The sequence below is a fragment of the Panulirus ornatus genome, chromosome 36 (genome assembly GCF_036320965.1).
Source record: "Panulirus ornatus isolate Po-2019 chromosome 36, ASM3632096v1, whole genome shotgun sequence".
In the NCBI taxonomy this organism is placed as follows: domain Eukaryota; kingdom Metazoa; phylum Arthropoda; class Malacostraca; order Decapoda; family Palinuridae; genus Panulirus; species Panulirus ornatus.
In genome coordinates, this window is record NC_092259.1 from 14,501,894 (window position 1) to 14,522,525 (window position 20,632).

The 20,632-nt window shown below is 42.1% G+C and overlaps 2 protein-coding genes across 4 annotated transcripts in view; one reads left to right on the forward strand and one right to left on the reverse strand.

Moving 5' to 3' along the window:
• Window positions 1-707, reverse strand: part of Parp1 (Poly-(ADP-ribose) polymerase) — a 497,767-nt gene extending 497,060 nt beyond the window's left edge. Inside the window, exon 1 of the mRNA XM_071683522.1 lies at window positions 447-707. The gene's annotated coding sequence lies outside the window, so the exon portion shown is untranslated. The remainder of the gene's footprint in view (window positions 1-446) is intronic.
• Window positions 1-17,731, forward strand: part of LOC139760393 (uncharacterized) — a 316,071-nt gene extending 298,340 nt beyond the window's left edge. For all 3 annotated transcript variants that reach the window (XM_071683518.1, XM_071683520.1, XM_071683521.1), the window contains 4 exons: window positions 6,309-6,498; window positions 7,804-7,921; window positions 9,889-10,124; window positions 12,924-17,731. In XM_071683518.1, coding sequence (XP_071539619.1) covers window positions 6,309-6,498; window positions 7,804-7,921; window positions 9,889-10,124; window positions 12,924-14,957 — 2,578 coding nt within the window. In that variant the 3' untranslated portion in view covers window positions 14,958-17,731. The remainder of the gene's footprint in view (window positions 1-6,308; window positions 6,499-7,803; window positions 7,922-9,888; window positions 10,125-12,923) is intronic.
• The last annotated feature ends 2,901 nt before the right edge of the window (window positions 17,732-20,632 follow it).

Here is a 20,632-nt window from a genome sequence, read left to right on the forward strand (position 1 = left end):
TCTTGGGCAAGGTGACCCACCAGCTTCAGGCTGGCGCCAAACAACCCAGTCGCTGGTGCCATATGGATGTAAACACTGTGTCTTTGGCTTTACAATTGTTGTATTTAGAGCAGTCTTCCTTCAGTGGTACATTATGAAAACTATACATACCACTGAATATAAGAATAGTGGTTCATAATTTAAGAACATCTACATTTCCAATTACGTTCGAATGGAAAGAGAAATAACTTTTTTGCCACAATGATCCAGATAAACCAAGAAATTCATTCAATAATCATTTACAAAAATAAATACCTCTACATGAAATAATTCTTGACATGCATATGTAAAAATGTACACTTTCTACATCATATATATAAAACATAAATATAGTCAAAGTCTACCTATCAAAATTCAAGTGTATATAAAAATATGCGGATAACTTATGCGGAATCAACGCCACCAACCTGACTCAGTTCGGGGTTTAAAGGTCTTGTTCGGTGATTCACTGGAAGCGTCGGACATGCCGAGCGCTTATGATCCTCACATCAACAACTGAATGTTTACAACTTTTGGAATGATGCCTATACAGCCAATGTAGATGATCCAAATGTTCTCAACCACTGTTCTTATATTCAGTGGTATGTAAAGAGTTTTCACAATGTAGCACTGAAAGTAACACTCACGAATAACACGTTAAACAATTGCACAGACGCAGCCTAGCTCGCCCCTGCAGAAGCCACCGGTGTTCTGGGTTGACTGCATTTCTGAAACAAGACTAACAAGCTTGGACGGTGTGCCAGGTGTATGATACCAGGTCCAGCAACCAGCGACGTGAATGAAAGATATGAAAGCCAGTGATACACGTTAAAGCCATCATTAAACTTTCACACAATACATTATACTCACGTTCACGAATGAAAACCCAGCGAGTTGAGCACCAATGTACGATACTTTGGTACGATTATGCGTCCTCTGATTTGATCCTTAAGATTATAGTTAAAGTTCAGGACGTCTTTATCAAATACCGATCGCCCCATCGTACTTAAGGAACAAGTATTATGTCCGTCTCAAGAGTAGGAACTAAATGTTATTTACACGTAATATTATGTCACTTGCAAATCAAGTAATAAACTGGCTTCTAGTTTATCATGATAATAAACTTACTGTGTTGGATTCCTTCATGTATAGTTCATATATCCTTCAGTGTACACTACACCAAAATTTGATTTCGCATATTACAAAAAGAAGGTATTAGATTTTCAATTTAGAAACACAATGTTTGGTGTAGCTTATACTGAACTGGTGAAGTTGCATGAGAGATGAAACTGCCTGAAGGATTGAAAACTCAGATTAGCTGGAATGGTAAACTGAGCCGGACTGACAAGGTTGGTTGGTGAGGAGACGGCTAGCTGACGGTAAGCTGGGTTTGCTGGCAACGTACCCAGTTTGCTAGAGATCAGCATCAACATTCCTACTGGTTTCTAAAATGGAAATGAAAGTTTGTCCAAGTGGTAAGTTTGTAGATCATGGGGTTTGTCTAACTAGTTATGATGGAGAGTAGGTGGACCCGTTTGGGATGCAGAGATGGTCTCAACAGTTGTAGGTTGATGAGTAGACAGATAACAAACAACCAGACACGTTATCTAATTAAATATTTACAAATTAATAATAGCGATAATAATTGAATATTTACAAAGTAATAATAATAACAATAATATTTTGAAAATTTACATTATTCAGTAACGACTTTGTGATCAGTTATCCCGTCAACAGTGCCCCTAACTTTAGCGTATAGTTTTAACGAACATGAATCAGATGTCAGCTCCCTCTCGCCGGACACATGCGCCATGAACTAACATGTCAAGCGTCAGCTCTTCCCGGCCAGACAGATGGGCTATAACCTAACACAGGCGTCAGCTCCTAACCAGACAACTGGGTCACGAATAACATGGACAGCAGTGGTATCTGGCCACGAGCATAATCCCACCATGGTGGGGATGGATGTGGGGGGGGGGGGGAGACATCTGGCTATAACCATCAAAGTTTGACAGACGAGAAGAGGAAGGCCGGGAAATAATGGTCTCTTGGCTCATGGGAGTAGCTGGTTCTTTATTTATGTCCACCCGGAAGTTTTGCCAAGCGCCGTTCCTTCACTGTTAGGTAGATGTCAGTCACACGCTGTCGAACATTTTACACTCTAGTGTCGAAATACATTCATAGTAATGCTTGTGTAAAGTGATGGAACTCGTTGTTTCTGTCGATTATATCAACAGGATAAAGTGATGTTGAGCCGCGACGATTGCTGGTGACGACGATGTGTTACCTAGCTGCTTCTCCCAACAACATTCCCTATTGTTTCACGGAACCTCCAGCCTCACCCTGTCTTTCACCGACTTGGAATGATGGCCATTTTGGCCTGTTTTCCTTTGTTATTGACGCCTTCTTTATGTATCCCCTTTTCAGTTGCTATCTGTGGTCCTTCCTGGCCTGGCCTGGTAACACAAGCAGCCGGAAGCTGAGCATTTCAAGCGGGTGAAAAGATCCTCTCTTGACGGATGCCGACTCGAAAATGTACTTTGTTTACACTAGTAGTTTCCTTCAAGCCTGTATTGTTAGTTACTCTATCATCAGCAGACTTACAATACCGTTTCATGGACAGTTTTATTTGATGTAACATAGTCTGCTCTTTTGGCTAAAACAGATGAAAATACTTGTAAGTTTACCTTCATCAGATGACATACCGGTATATGACCCCATGAACACTGGAAGAACGATGCAACACAAGTATGACACCATATGAGTATACTGCACCACAGAAATGTACTTTGCTTTACTTAACAAAAGAAGTAGAAATGTATGAGTAGCTCTGTCTGTCTCTGCAATGCGCCAAGATTGCTTCATTAAAATCAAAACAAAGCGGCCGTTAGTAACCTTTGATTTTTATGTTCTTAAATGTGAATCTGAGCCGCTAATGATATAAGACCGCACACATGGCCACCAAGCTATCCCTCCGGATATGATGATAAATCATGATCAGTCCGGACTTCTTGCTGCGAGTTAGCAATGACTTCTGTACATACGTATGTTCACGGTGGATTCATCGTCTATTTTACAAGTTCTGTAACTGAGTTCAAGTTTCACTGTTCAAGTTTTCCTTCCACTCAAGAGGTCTATTGGGAAATATTAGAATTCTATTCATTGTTAAATTTACAGTGTTTATTGAGTGCAGATACATTTCTACTTTTAATTCAAGCAAACGTAAATATCATCCTATGATCAACATTGATCTTAATCTAAATTTAAACCTGGAAATTCTGCCTCAGAGGAAGTCATTAGTCAGTTCAGACTCCAAGCATCCCGAGAGTACTGGATTTTCAGTACTGAAGAAAATTTCCTTCTTGTCTCTAGAGTATATAATGGCAAGTCTTATTACCACCGAGATGAGGTCTGGCTGGCACGGGTCTAGTTTGTTTCTTTATTTACATATTTGTGATTACCTTTTGTGTACTGGAAGTCGCACACTTATGGCGCCCATCTCAACCTATCACATTATAATCTTTACTGTTATTACAGTTTATTTGTTTTGTTCCACTCCTCATCCACCAAGTTATTACTGTATACATTCACGTTTTTTTTTCTTACTCTTGTGTCGATCAGCTTCTTGTATTCTGTCGTTGAAGTCTTCCTTGTGTGTCCTTACATTGTGTCCTGTTGTTCCATATCAATCATTGTCCGTCTTCATTACTGCCCATTTGATCTTGTCATTGCCTCCTTCTTCCCACTCACCTCCTCCTATTACTTATTTATCTGTCTATCTATTCATTTAGCCAGACAGAGAATGGTGAGGCACTGCTGGCCTGCTGAGTGTGACGTAACACACCGGTAGTCTAATCAGCGTGACACCACTGGTGGCTTGGTAAATATGATGCACCATACTCCTAGCCTGTTGAGCGTGACGCACTGGTGGCTAAGTGTGACGCTTCACATATTGTTGATGTGGTGTGCCCACAAAGGTGTCATCTCCCGCTTGTCTAATGACGCCGGTTCATCTTTCCTACGCTGTAATGCGACTTGGTTCCCCCCATCGTTGGGGGTTATTACGTAATATGGTTCTCAGTAATGCACACACACACACACACACACACACACACACACACACACAGAACGGGGTACCGTGGTTTAGTGGTTGGCGTTACTGACCACATCAGCACAGCTTCACTGGGGTCGGACCTACACGGATTCGGATCCTCGGCGTGGCAGTCGTCTCACAACTAGCCCAGGCGTTTACTCTCCCCTCGGTGGTACGATAAATGGGTACCTTGCGAAAGCCGGTGTGTGTGTGTGTGTGTGTGTGTGTGTGTGTGTGTGTGTGTGTGTGGATAGTGGGTGCATACATCAGAGGAAAACCATAATACACGTACGGGGTTAGGAGATGGGGCACCGCGCGTCAAACTCTCTTTCCGTAACACTGAAATAATAATCACACGAGGGCAGATCTCTCCTCTTTCTGTACAACAGGTATTTATGTATATATGTAACTGCTTGTGAGAGACTTGGGAGTATATATCGACCCTAACCTGTCGCCAGAGTCCACAGAAGGAATATATTAGAAGAGACTAACTGTCTGCTGGCAAATATTAGAGCAGCAATCAGGTATACAGATATGGAAATATTCAGCAAGCTATTCACACGGCCTACATGCTTCTCAAATTTGGCCACTGCACCTAAAGACGCAAGAGCTTAAAGAAAAGTTCCTCAGGAGGGCAACAAAGACAGTACAAGAATTAAGAGAGCTGAGTTACTTAGAAAATTGAGGCTAAAAAATCTGTCAACCATAGAAAAGAGGAGAGTGAGGGCTGACCTGATCATAATCTTTATGCTTTTAAACCGATTTTATAATGTCAACAGTGAACAACCAGAGGCCATTAAATGAAATCAAGCAAAAATATCTAAAAGAAAATGTAAAGAAGTACTTTTAAAGTATTATTAGTGGATGGAACTGTATGATGAAGTCATAAGTGTGGAATACATACAAAACTTTAAAAAGTTGAATGACAAAGTTCATGGTATGGGGCCCCACGAGTGTTAAACTCCCAACCCGTACATTTCAAATAATTACAAATACACGTTTCATCTGGGTCTGGAACAGTAACATTAGAACCCCCTAGCCAGGGGCTCCTGCAACGTTAAGGCTGCGCTACACTCAGTAACAGGTGTAGGCCGAAGTCCTCTGAAGTGTGTTCTTTGACGAGATTGTAACTCTTGTCAACCGACGATAATACAGATTCACCAAAGATGACTTCGCCTGCGGTATAACCTTAGGCAGGTGGAGCCAGGCAATACCATATATATATATATATATATATATATATATATATATATGAATAATGTGTGTATGTGTCCCTCAATGTCAGTGTAGTTTGCTCAAGTCTTCCACACCGTCTTTGTTAGTGTTAACGTCGGTCCTCCAACGGTGGCCGGCGTCGCTCATCCATTACATCTGGCATTAAGAGTGTAAGTACCTTCCCCTCCCCTCCCCCAACCGGAGACGTGCCCGCCAGGACTGTTGTGTAAGTGCATAAAAGCCGCCTCCTGCACCAGTGGCTCAATGACCTTTTAGATTAATTGCCCTCAACTGCGTCTATGTTTTAGAACTTTTCCCTTCATCTTCGTCGAAGTGACGGAGAACTTTTGAACCAAAACGACAATTCACTTCTCAGAACTGGCGAGCTTTTGAACCAAGCAGCACAAACCCTCGCTTGGCTGAGGAATCGTTCCAGTTCCTCCTTGTCTCGTTAGCTTGGGGTCATCGCTCGTTAACACTCCTCTTCCTAGGTAAAGGAATCGCTCCGGTTCCTCCCTCATCCAGCTAGGCTCGGGAATTGCTCCAGTTCCCCTTGTGACGCTATGCTAAACCTCAAGGATTCAACACAATAAAAGATCACCCAGTGGTGCCATATTTCATCATAAATCGAGCGACTTTTTCCGCTAAAAACAAAAAGATATTATTTCTTAATCGTCAAGCAAGTCGAGCTTTTACCGTCCATCATCCTGTATTTCCCTTTGTGTTCCCATAAGTTGCTGATGGTTTTTCATCAAATGATTGATATGCAAGTCCTCATTAATTTTGTCATTAACTCTCCCTCTGCACCTATTTCACGCTCGGCACTACAGCTGATGGCTCACAGCTCAGACTGGGTTTCGACGTGTCTTAATAGTGCCTATCTTCCACAGCTACGATATATCAACTTATCGATTTACATCTCTCCCCGTGCTGGACAGCCCACCAGGGGGTGGATAACTCACCAGAGCCTGCCTCTCCACAGGTTGGGAGACTTCTTCAGCTACAACAGCGGGTGTCCGCAGGGATGGATGCAGATCAGTGAGCGGGAGAGGCCGTACACGGACGGTTACTGGTGTGGCGACGGACGAGGCTTCAACGTGTACTACAGCGAGACCTCCACTACCACCCTCACACTAAAGAAGTTCATCCCTATGGACTATATCCACTTCGAGGTGGGTCACTTCTGTGCTGCGGCACTACTGTGGTTTCCTGTACTACTGCAGTTATTGGGGTCTTCTCTGTATTACTGCAGCTGCTGTGGTGGCCCATATACTGCCTGCTGCTGCTGTTTTCACTGGGACATCATGTGCCATAGTACCCACAGCATGACCTGACTTTTGTATTGGACCATTTGATGCCTAATTTTCTTTCTAACGAGTTTCCTTCTCCTTTGAGTATATATAACAGGTGTCACCGGAATCCGCTTCCTCGAGTAAAAAATCACCTTTGGTAAGGCCTTATCACTGGAAATAGTAAAAAATCTCACTTCAGAGGAATTCACATATCCCTGCTACTGGAAGTAGCACAGCCTTGGGCTGCAAGAGCCTCAAGAAAAAGATCCTGTTTAACACGATCTTCCTCAGGGCTTCCACACCTCCATGGCTAAGCCACAGTTAGTAACAGGAACAGGATGAGCTCCTTTACAGCGAGAAGTACTTGAAAGCGACCACTCTGCCTCGTCAACACGATATTACAGCCTCATCAAAGGTGACTTTTAACTGGTGGTATAACCTCAGACACACGGAGTCCAGTACCACACACACACACACACACACACACATCACCTTGTGTAAGCCTAAACGATGCATAAACTCACATATATTACCAAAAAGATAATGAAATAATCAGATTAACTTTCATGACGTTTATATCTTCCGGGAGTACAGAGAAGAGAGACACATGACCAAATCAGTATGTAAACATGAAGAGCGAATGACTTGGCAACACAGTTCCTCATACAACAGAAGAGTGCGTCGTCAGCAGCGGTTCATATCAAGCTTATCGTGACCACAAATCTCAGCAGAGTCGTTCTTCTCTGTATTCCGTTTTGTAAATGATTTACTTGTAATGATTTCAGAAATACTGTCCCAGATAGTCAGGTGGTTGTAATGTAATCTATCCATGATATGAGGTAGTAACCTCCTTCAGATGTTGAAGATAATACTACGTTCCTGAAGCCATGTGACCTTGAAAGACGGTGCAGGTGACTTCGCTGGGAGGTCAACACACCGCAAGGTCCCGTGACGTAAGCTGGTCTGTTGGTCCAGCACGTCAGTTTATACATTGAACTAAAACATCAATTACCGTTACAGTTCGTCCTAACTCAGTTGTGACGTGGAATGATCATTTAGAGAACAAGTTTAACATCCTTAAGAAGGACGTTATGACCCTCGGGCATGATATCCTTACCTTTGACCTGACCTTGAGGGTCAGGTTTTCCCCCAGATATCTTCAATGTAGCACTCTTCCCCTGACAGGGTCTACTGAAGTCGCCCTTCAACTTCCGCCTGACCTACAAGACCCTACGACGGAGCGACGCCATCCTTCGCTACGGCAACGCCACGACACCCAAGGACCGCGGCGAGCTGGCTGAAGGTACGTGGCCGGATGGTGTCCTCACCTCACTCCTGCAGGAGATACATGGACGGCCGGGGTCCTTACCTTACCACTGCATAGGGTAATTGACCGGCCATCCTTACTTCAGTACTGGGGTCACACCATACCTGCAGGGGTCACACCTTACATGTTAGGGTTACGCACTACCTGATGGGGTCATATCCTACCTGCTGGGGTCACAGCCTACCTGGTTGGATTTCACAATACCTGCCGGGGTCCTGCTGGTACTTATCTCTCCACTTGTCATTTCTGACTGTCTCCCGCCATGCTCCTTATTACATACAATTTACTTTCTGGGAAGAAAAATTTTCATCGTTTTTTAGGTGAATTTCGGGGCAGAATTTGTCTTCCTTTGATGAATGGTCGGGATTGTGCTTCTCTAAATTCACACTTCTTTATCTTCATAACAAATAATAATAATGATAATGGAATATATTCCATATAATCTTTGTTAAGGATGGAGAAGCTTCGTTATTAGACACGACTTTTATTTTAATTCAATTCTTTAAAGATTTACGGCTTATTTGGATGACTCCTTTAACAAACTTTAAGGTTGTTGTTTGGACAACCTCCGGTCAGGTTTAAGACTGTTGTTTAGACGACCTCCATTTTTAATGTGCTGTCTGAAGTAACGTCATTAAGTGTTTTGGCTGATGGTAATGACTGTGCGCACCTACAGGATGGAGTCTCACAGAGAAGACTGCCTACACTAGCAGTAAGATTTTTCAAACAAGATAATAAAGAACATAAAGTATTCTTTGAATATACTCGACGCGAAAACACTTCTTTCCGTTTTCTTTTATATTTCTTGAAATTACTCTGGAACGACTTCCGTTGGTAAGATGGGAGACATTGTGGCCCGTCGGGGGTAGGGGGTCTGGGCTGGGCTGTATTTCATAAGGGGCAGTTAATGCGGCGGCCATGGCGGTCCTTCTTTATTTAAAGATGAAAGGCCGGGTGGGGAGCGGTGGAACGTCTAACCTTACCCCAAAGTCCAGCCAACGGCACAGGAAGCACTGCAAGATCCAACTTTACCCCGAGGTCCAACCAAGGCCTGAGCCAACTTCGCAAATATCGTTTCATTGAGGATGACGTTTATCACAACATGAAGACTTAACAAAATATATCAATATCAAAACCACATAGTGATGATCAGTACGCGCCCTCCCTTTCTTAACGTGCTAAAATGTCTGTAGGTACAGAAAGGAAGCTTACACTTGGTCTGGTCTGGTCTTTTGTGTCTTACAACGACCAATGTAAAGCTGTTGACACCACCTAGCAGAGATCTTATTGGTACAGCTTCGGGTCATTTAACTGCTCACTACAGTTACAGGCCACATTGTGCTTTCCTCCAGGGCACCCCGACTAGTGTGCCTACCACAGGGACACCCCAGTCCACTGCGCCTCCCCCAGGGGCACCCCAGTCCACTGTGCCTACCCAGGGTCACCCTAGTCCATTGTGCCTCCTCCAGTGGCACCCCAGTGTTGTGATCGTTCAGCTTACATCAGTGTGCTTCTGACCATTTCAGAAATATTATTTATGACAGCAGTATGACTTTCCTCCACTACATCTACTCTTCCCTTCTACTTTACACACACCTCTCCACAACACTAATCATTATTTTCTTACTTTCAAGTCACTAGTTACTGTGTACCTCCTCCCCAGATTTAGAACTACAGTGCCTCGTCTCCCAGATTGTCATGATCATCACCGCATCCCACCACAACCTTATACAGCACTGCCATCCACCACAAACCACTCCTTTAACCACCACCAACAGCTTCATCTCTCCTACTGCCCAGGCACCAGTATCACTGCCATTAGCTACCAGTCTTAACATGAAGTCCATTTTGTTATTGTTTTCTTTATCTTTACAGTCACTAATCCACACACCCTCCCCAACCTATAACTTGCCCCCTCTAGTGACTTGGTGTGTTTTGCTTAGGCTCACTATGTGACCGGATCTTCTTGAACTGTGACGAGTACAGATGCTCGGTGCAGAGCCCTAACTTCCCTGGGCTATATCCTCGACACATCACCTGCCATTACTTGGTGCGGCAGACGCGCTACGTACCTTACGCCAGGCCCCTCATCACCATACACCAGGACAACCCGCTCAGATTCAACATAAAGGCCAACTCTGCCCTCCCCAGCCAAGGACTCTCCTCTCCCGGCTTGCAGGTACCATGTTAGACGTCTCCTAAAGAAGGGCTAGCAGGGTCCCTGGTCTGCAGGTAATGTCCTTTAGTTGGGTGTAATGGTAAACATTAGGATCTAGTTTACAGACAAGACTATTGGTTCCTCATGAACAGTATGAGGGTATTCCCTCAAAGGCCCAGTCCTCTGTTCTTAACGCTACCTCGCTAATGCGGGAAATGGCGAATAGTTTGAAAGAAAGAAAGATATATATATATATATATATATATATATATATATATATATATATATATATATATATGGTGTGGGAGGCAAGTTGTTAGAAGCAGTGAAAAGTTTTTATCGAGGGTGTAAGGCATGTGTACGTGTAGGAAGAGAGGAAAGTGATTGGTTCTCAGTGAATGTAGGTTTGCGGCAGGGGTGTGTGATGTCTCCATGGTTGTTTAATTTGTTTATGGATGGGGTTGTTAGGGAGGTGAATGCAAGAGTTTTGGAAAGAGGGGCAAGTATGAAGTCTGTTAGGGATGAGAGAGCTTGGGAAGTGAGTCAATTGTTGTTCGCTGATGATACAGCGCTGGTGGCTGATTCATGTGAGAAACTGCAGAAGCTGGTGACTGAGTTTGGTAAAGTGTGTGAAAGAAGAAAGTTAAGAGTAAATGTGAATAAGAGCAAGGTAATTAGGTACAGTAGGGTTGAGGGTCAAGTCAATTGGGAGGTAAGTTTAAATGGAGAAAAACTGGAGGAAGTAAAGTGTTTTAGATATCTGGGAGTGGATCTGGCAGCAGATGGAACCATGGAAGCGGAAGTGGATCATAGGGTGGGGAAGGGGGCGAAAATCCTGGGAGCCTTGAAGAATGTGTGGAAGTCGAGAACATTATCTGGGAAAGCAAAAATGGGTATGTTTGAAGGAATAGTGGTTCCAGCAATGTTGTATGGTTGCGAGGCGTGGGCTATGGATAGAGTTGTGCGCAGGAGGATGGATGTGCTGGAGATGAGATGTTTGAGGACAATGTATGGTGTGAGGTGGTTTGATCGAGTAAGTAACGTAAGGGTAAGAGAGATGTGTGGAAAAAAAAAGAGCGTGGTTGAGAGAGCAGAGGAGGGTGTTTTGAAATGGTTTGGGCACAAGGAGAGAATGAGTGAGGAAAGATTGACCAAGAGGATATATGTTTCGGAGGTGGAGGGAACGAGGAGAAGTGGGAGACCAAATTGGAGGTGGAAAGATGGAGTGAAAAAGATTTTGTGTGATCGGGGCCTGAACATGCAGGAGGGTGAAAGGAGGGCAAGGAATAGAGTGAATTGGATCGATGTGGTATACCGGGGTTGACGTGCTGTCAGTGGATTGAATCAGGATATGTGAAGCGTCTGGGGTAAACCATGGAAAGCTGTGTAGGTATGTATATTTGCGTGTGTGGACGTATGTATATACATGTGTATGGGGGTGGGTTGGGCCATTTCTTTCGTCAGTTTCCTTGCGCTACCTCGCAAACGCGGGAGACAGCGGCAAAAAAAAATATATATATATATATATATATATATATATATATATATATATTTTTTTTTATATATATTTTTTTATATATATTTATATATATATTTTTATATATATATATATACATATATATATATATATATATATATATATATATATATATATATATATATATATTTTTTTTTTCATACTATTCGCCATTTCCCGCGATAGCGAGGTAGCGTTAAGAACAGAGGACTGGGCCTTTGAGGGAATATCCTCACCTGGCCCTCTTCTCTGTTCCTTCTTTTTGAAAAAAAAAAAAAAAAACAAACGAGAGGGGAGGATTTCCAGCCCCCCGCTCCCTTCCCTTTTAGTCGCCTTCTACGACACGCAGGGAATACGTGGGAAGTATTCTTTCTCCCCTATCCCCAGGGATATATATATATATATATATATATATATATATATATATATATATATATATATATATATTCCCTGGGATAGGGGAGAAGAATACTCCCTGTATTCCCTGCGTGTCGTAGAAGGCGACTAAAAGGGAAGGGAGCGGGGGGCTAGAAATCCTCCCTCTCTTTTTTTTTTTTTATTTTTTTTTTTATTTTCCAAAGGAAGGAACAGAGAAGGGGGCTGGATGAGGATGTTTCCTCAGAGGCCCAGTCCTCTGTTCTTAACGCTACCTCGCTGACGCGGGAAATGGCGAATAGTATGAAAGAATATATATATATATATATATACATATATATATGTGTGGCACAACACATAGTACTAAGCAGTATTCTTGTTGAACACTTCCAGCACTGGACATTATATTTAATAAACATAAAACGAAAACAGTAAGATAGTGCAGTCATTAAACAATACATACTATATTTCAGTCAGTCATCAGATTTGGGTTGTATGGCTGGCATGAAGGCCAAACATTGGGTTGCTACCACAAAAATCAGATGCCAGTTAGTTTTAACATTTTTTTTCTGAAAAAATTCAAACAGCTTCCTTAAGCAGAACACTTGACATTACTCTCAGTAACTGGTCCAGGTACAAGCACTAACCTCTCTGGTCCAGCACAATTCCCAGTACCTGGTCTATGTATTACTCACTATGGCTGGTTTAAGTACTATTCTGTAGCTGGTCCAGGCACTAATGTCTGTACCTGTCCAGGCACTATTCTCTCTGCCTGGTCTAGGCACTACACTCAGTAGCTGGTCCAGTAATTAATCTTTGTGGCTGGACCAAGCATTAAGAGTCACACTACATGGCTATTCTGCCAGATAGATACATTAACCTTAATTGAGCAAGTTAACACTAACATTTGCAACATCTCTACCTGACAGATCTGGGGGTCATGTGACCTAGTGCACGATCATCTGCTTGTATACGATGGTAACTCCACCGATGCACCACTCTTCCTAAAGGTGTGTGGCTCAGGGTTGCTGCCTCCTATCACCTCCACAGGGCCAGAAATGCTTGTTGTCTTCAGCACTTCACGCTTTGATGAGCCAACCCAAGAAACACTCATGCCCAGGACCTTTGGTTTTGAACTGGATGTCAAGGTAACATACCTAAATATGGACTCACGTCAGTTCGCCCGGAATCGCCAGTGTGTGTTCCACATCTTTGGTGCCATTAATTCTAGCGGGGAGGTGACATCAGTGGTCAACACGCAGCCCCAGAATTCATCCTGTGTTTACCTGTTCCATGGAGAACCTCACGAAGTGGTCTGGGTACATTTCCGAAAGTATGAGATAGCTCCAAAGATGGGTCATTACACCTTTAACATGACTGAGTGCATCAACCCACTCAGAATCTATGATGGTAACTTCTTTGACCCTAGTACCCCATATGGCTCTCCAAGACGAGCCCGCCTCATCCAGGAACATTGCATAGCACGCCCTCCACCTATGTGTGCTCGTGAGTACCTCCCACCACGCCCTGGTCTTGTTGCCCCAGTCAAGGCCTGTACCAGGAATGAAAGTTATGTGGCAGATGGACCAAAACTGACTGTCGTGCAGCACTACAATGAGTCCACAGCAGCTTTAGGAATGGATTTCATCTTACGCTATGAGTTTGTCAACACTAGGCCTGGCTATCGCCCCACTAATGGCAGTGAATGTGATTTTGAAGCTATCAGTGATGGGTACTCACTACGGACAGGTCGGGTGTTCTCTCCAAGAACATCGGTGCTATATGGGAGGTGGGGACGCCGCAAGCTTTCATGCCAATACCGCCTAACAGCTCACAGCGATGAAGTAGTGCGTGTAACCATCACCAAGTTCCATAGCGTATCACGCTCTTGTGTCACAACTACCAACAACTTCACTGGCAGCTATGACTGTGACAACCTTGCTGGCCAGACTGCCTCCCTTGTTGTCTCCGAGTACCCTTGGCAGGACATTGAAGTGCCAAGACTTTGCACTTGTGACTATTCTGCCATTCCCATCGAATATGAGTCTAAATCCCAGGAGTTGAGGCTCAAATTTGAAGTGACTAATATGGATGAAACTCATGATTACTTAGACTTTATGTTTGAAGCTCAGTATGAATTTGTAAAGAAGTCATCATGTAAAAAAGAGCAGAGACTCCAGGGCACAAATGGTGAGATAGTGTTCCGCAAAGCTAACCTCACAGAGAACAAACCCTGTGACAACTATCCATGGCTTCTCCAAACATCTGATGCAGATAAGTCGATCTACTTTAGAATACGAGGCTATGACCACGTTGACAAGAACTGCACCACCACTACTCGGCTTTTAGTCTTCAAAGTGGGTCGTCTGAGACCTGTTGGTGTCCTCTGTCCAGATCCTTCGAGCAAAAATGTCATTGAATTGTTCAGCTTTGCTTGGCAAGGATCAGGAACCCTAGTCGAGCAATCAACTGACAAACTGGTGCTAGAGGTGTCAGGACGTGACAGCATGCGTGATTTGGGCCCCCATACACTTTCTTGGCTCCAAGTATCACCAGCACGTCAGTATGACTGGACGTCGGAGGGTATAGTACGTGGGTGCCAAGAAGAGTGCCCTGAACTAGGTGTCTGCATAAGTGAGGACCTATGGTGTGATGGGGTCCACCATTGCCCTTCAGGGCACGATGAACTCATCGCTCACTGTTTCTTCCTTTCAGTGCCATGGGCATACATTGGAGTGGGATCTGCCCTAAGTATCATCCTGCTCGTGGCCGTGACAGTGTATGGAGCAGCCAGACTCCGTGCTGCTGACCACAAGACCCATCAGCACCAGCCCATTCCAACTCTGCCCACTGCCTCAGAATCACTCTTCTCCTCAGATAAGGATGCAGCTGAGAGGGATGGTGGTGTGACATCAGCGTACAGCCTGGACTACAGTGAGGTGGATTATGTCACTACTTTATGAGGACCACAACCAGTAGCCACCAACAGCACTGCCCAGTCACTAGTCACATTCACCCAACCGTCTACTAGCACCATCCACCCACTGAGCGCCCAACAAGTTTCTACCTCCCAACCTGTGGGTGACTATTCCAGTGACCACAGACCACGCATCCTCAATACCCAACCACTTTACTCCTACAGTGACCAACACACTCAATCTGATACACCCTCCACACACAACATCCGACCATTTCCCCTCAACAGATCTTACCTTTACACACTAGCTGCCCTCAATACCCACCCACTGGCTGCCCTCAGCACACCCACCAGCCACCCACGTCGTGCTCATTAAAACACTCCAAAAATGAAGAATCAACATGTGCTCCTTTTATCTTACTCTTCAAGATCTTAGTCAGGTTCCTAAAATCCAAAGCTTGCAAACAAAGGGTCCAACCTGACCCCAACTGTTACAATATGTCAGTTTTATATTTTCATAACATAAGTCCTCTAGGAAGATAAAAATGCTCTTGGGAATCTGAAACATATTGTGCAAGTGTTTCACAGATGATTTTGTCAGTGCCCTTGTCAGTATCACATACCTACATGAACTAGTGCAGCTACACAATGGGTGGACATGTCTGATCTGTCATATTTTGATTTTCTTACTGATGTAATCTTATCTATCCAATATGCTTACATGTAAAGACGGACTCCTGAGGTTTCTACAGATTATGCTTCTTCCAGAACAAAGCATAAGGTAGAGAAACACAAATTGGTAGCTTGGATAACCCAGGAAGCAACAGCTATACCAGCTGGCTCTGGTAATGATACTGTTTTTCCTATTCATCAGCATGGAGGGTCCCTCATTAACAACAAGGTCATGCTAGAGTGATACTTCATATTCATCAGCATGGAGAACCTTTTATTCACCACATTATCATGGAAGTAATATTTTACATTCCATAGTATAAAGTTTCCTTCATTCACTTTAGATGATGACTGCCACCACAGAGAAGGGGGTCAAGAGATTTTTTCCTCTAAGGCTCAGTCATCTGTTCTTGACACTACCTTGTAAAAGTGGGAAATGGCAAATTTGTATGAAAAAAATGTTAACCTATATTATCAGTATTTTTTCTTTTTATGTTTTTCATATCATGATAAAATTTGTTGTGATGTTTCCAATTTTTAATAGTTCTCTCATGTATTAGGGGGGGTCCAGAATATCACCTGAGCCTTGGTGCCTACAAAACAATTTGCCCCTGACTCAAAGAGCTAGAACTTTATAACATACTAATGGAGGCTGTTACTGTGATCACATTTTTGGATGTAATATACTTTGTTTCTCTTTATAATCAGTTCATAAATTCAGATAAGAACATATGATATCTATAAATTCTTCAATTAAAGTATAGGTATTACAGAAGCCAGAACTTGGAACTAACACTAAGCTAGCTTCCTGTGTATAAATGCTACTCTGACAAAATCATCTGACAAAACAATCTGCATGAGACCATTTTTCCAACGAACCATTTCGTGAATGTCAAATGCTAATATAGCAATGTTAAAAAAATTATAACAGGTGGGGTTAAGTTTTTTATTTTTTTTTCGGATCTTTGGGTCCCCTGACGATCTCTCAGATGATATAAGAAAAACAAAACCCAAATGCGGACTGTGACTGCAAACTTTATTTATGTTCTTGAAATGTTGACAAGAGGCAGCTGGTGATCAATCATTCATCATACAGTTATATGGGTCATACTGTAAAATGGCAAACAAAACTGCCATACTGTGTTCCCTGTGGCCCATCTTGGGTGTGTACATGATACTGCTCCATGTACAACTGCTGTATATATGACAATGCACAACTGGTATACAGCTGTCTTTGACTTTAAGTATAAATCTGGTCATGTAGTACAGTAAATCAGGCACACAGCTTCCTCAATCAATTTTCTAGCAAACATTTCTCAATTTTTAGTCAACTGTTTCCTGAATTTATAACTAAGAATTTGTGCTAATAGATGCCAGTTTCAAATTAGCTGCTTTCTGTGTTGAACAAATTGATAAGTGAAATGTTTCTACATATTCTGTATTGATTTCCTGGATTGAAGTTAGTGCCAGTAACAGCATCTGTTACTTTTGTCTGTTAGCAGTAGACTCAGTCACGTATCCCATAACTGTTACGTCATGAATCATGAAAAACGATTATTTATATATATATATATATATATATATATATATATATATATATATATATATATATATATATATATATATATAGCATATAAATTTCAGATTCTCCCTGGCTTTTGTTTGGAATATCGCACAGTCCTTAGAATTATCCAAAAAACTTAATTTTTTTAGATTAGCAAATGATATTTACAATAAAGATGTTATACGTGTAAAGAACAACTACTGCCAATATCTTTGTATATATTAAACAGTATTTTTAAATAGGTAGAAATGTTGCTTTGAAAGGAATCACATGTACATACCGCACATCTGCTTGATATTTCTACCATGTTTTTAAATGTACAGAGACAGTGTCACTGAGGTGTTTGTACCATATGATATGTATTCTAGATATATGTCAACACAACTCAAAACCTTTATAAAAATTTAGTCTCGTTGAAGTTTGTTCAATTTATAGATTACTCCCATTAATTGTTATTGTAAAAGTGTGACGGAATACTATGTAAAATTATATTATTGTGTACATATGTGTTACAAATTATGCATATTAATATTCAGAAGTCTATGATACAACCTTGTACATACTGTAATAAAGTTTCAGAATAATATATGCTTACTTCAACCCACAAATCACAGTCATACATAATCAGGTGATAATTCTGCCCACATATATTGTGCTTCCTTCTCCTCCACAAGACTGTACAATATTTTTAGGAAAGGTCGCTTAGATGGGTGTATGTAGAACATAGTACAAGGGAACTGCCAAAAACTGTAATGGAGTGTGAGGTGATAGATCAGGCTAGTTAGACTGTACAGATGGCTATGAAAAGGAGGGCATGGAAATTTTGATGAAACATGAGACTGAAAACATGGAAGCTCAAGGTTATTGGTCATAAAATTCAGGAGTGACAGGATCAATTACCACGATAATTGTATATGTAGTTCCATTTGTATGGAGCACTTATGGATCTGGAGAAAGCATATGATAGGGTTGATAGAGATGCTTTGTGGAAGGTCTTAAGAGTATATGGTGTGGGAGGTAAAATGCTTGAACAATGAAAAGTTTTTACCATGGATGTACGGCATGTGTACTGATAGGAAGAGAGGAGAGTGACTGGTTCCCAGTGAATGTTAGTCTGTGGCAGGGGTGAGTGATGTCCCGATGGTTGTTTAATTTGTTAATGGATGAGGTGGTGAGGGAGGTAAATGCAAGTTTTGGAGAGGGGTGAGTATGCAGTCTGTTGGGGATGAGAGGGCCTGGGAAGTGAGTCAGTTGTTGTTCACCAATGATACAGCTCTAGTCTGATTCATGTGAGAAACTGCAGAAGTTGGTAACTGAGTTTGGAAAAGCATGTGAAAGGAGAAAGTTGAGAGTAAATGTGAATAAGAGCAAGGTTATTAGGTTCAGTAGGGTTGAAGGACAAGATAATTGGGATGTAAGTCTGAATGGAGAAAAATTGGAGGAAGTGAAGTGTTTTAGATATCCAGAAGGGGACTTAGCAGAGGAGGGAACCATGGAAGCAGAAGTGAGTCACAGGGTAGGCAAGTGGGTGTAGGTTCTAGGAGCGATGAAGAATGTGTGAGAGAGAATGTTATCTCGGAGAGCAAAAATGGGTATGTTTGAAGGAGCAGAAGTTTTAACAATGTTATATGGTTGCGAGGCATGGGATATAGACAGGGTTGTACGGAGGAGGGTGGATGTGTTGGAAATAAAATGTCTGAGGAAAATATGTGGTGTGAGATGGTTTGACTGAGTAAGTAATGAAAGGGTAAGAAAGATGTGTGGAAATAAAAAGAGTGTGGTTGAGAGAGCAGAAGTGGTTGTGTTGAAAGGGTTTGGACATGTTGAGAGAATGAGTGAGGAAAGACTGACAGAGATAATATAAGTGTCAGAGGAGAAGTGAACAAGGAGTAGTAGGAGACCAAATTGGAGATGGATGGATGGAGTGAAAAAGATTTTGAGCAATCTGGGCCTGAACATACAAGTGGGCGAGGCATGCAAGGAATAAAAAGAATTGGAACAATGCGGTATACTGGGGTCAACTTGCTGTCGATGGACCAAACTAGGGCATGTGAAATGTCTGGGGTAAACCACGAAAAGGTCTGTGGGGCCTGGATGTGGGTAGGGAGCTGTGATTTTGGTGCATTACACATGACAGCTAGAGACTAAGTGTGAATGATTGTGGCCTTCATTGTCTTTTCTTGGCACTACCTCGCACACGCGTAGGAGGAAGGGGGTGTTATTTCATGTGTTGCGGGGTGGCAACGGGAATGGATGAAGACAGCAAGTAAGAATATGTACATGTGTATATATGTATATGTCTGTATGTATATGTATACATTGAAATGTATAAGTATGTATATGTGCATGTGTGGGCGTGTATTTGTACATACATGTGTAAGTTTCCTTGCGCTACCTCGCTAACACAGGAGACAGCAACAAAGTATAATAAATAAATAAAATGTATGTGTGCAAGTGCATAGGAGCTGTGGTTTCGGTGCATTATTACATGACAGCTAGAGACTGAGTGTGAACGAATGTGGCCTTTGTTGTCTTTTCCTAGCGCTACCTCGCACACATGAGGGGGGAGGGTGTTGTTATTTCATGTGTGGCGGGGTGGCGATGGGAATGAATAAAGGCAGACAGTATAAATTATGTACATGTGTATATATGTATATGTCTGTGTGTGTATATATATGTATGCGTTGAGATGTATAGGCATGTATATGTGCTGTGTGTGGACGTGTATGTATATACATGTGTATGTGGGTGGGTTGGGCCATTCTTTTGTCTGTTTCCTTGCGCTACCTCACTAATGCAGGAGACAGCGACAAAGCAAAATAAATGTGCAAGTATGGGCATTTACGTATATATATGTGTATATGATTGGATGGGCCATTCTTTGTCTGTTTCCTGGTGGTACCTTGCAATGTAATATATAAAAATGTCAACACAACATGTACAGGAATCAATCAACAGCACAAGCATACATACATCAATATAAGAGTAGTAGTAGAAAGGGAGTATATATACCGATAATGATGATTAGGTGAAACTCTACTGATCAACTGATTCAGATTAATTATCAAGGGAAATACTAACTACATATTCTTTTATTGTAGATGCTAAATGAAGAAAATATCAATAGGAAAAGTAGACATATATTTTAAATGAAGTAGAATTATGAACAATTACATTATTTCAACAGTGGATCAGGTGCCCTTGTTATACCAAAAGTTTTCTCTCCAGAAGCAGTGCTTCAACACTTGAGATACAGATCTGTTCTACTTTCAAGTGCTTTTTTTTTAGCAACTCCTTCTCTACACAGACAGATGCTTCACATATATGACCCAGCTAACAAACTATTTCATGTCATGACCGGAGATTCCTACTCTACACAGAATGCTACCTAATATGTAAAGTTCAGCCAGTACACACACACACATACACCAAAAATTAACTTTTTATAAATCAATAGCTGTCATACTTACCACTTGTAATAGATG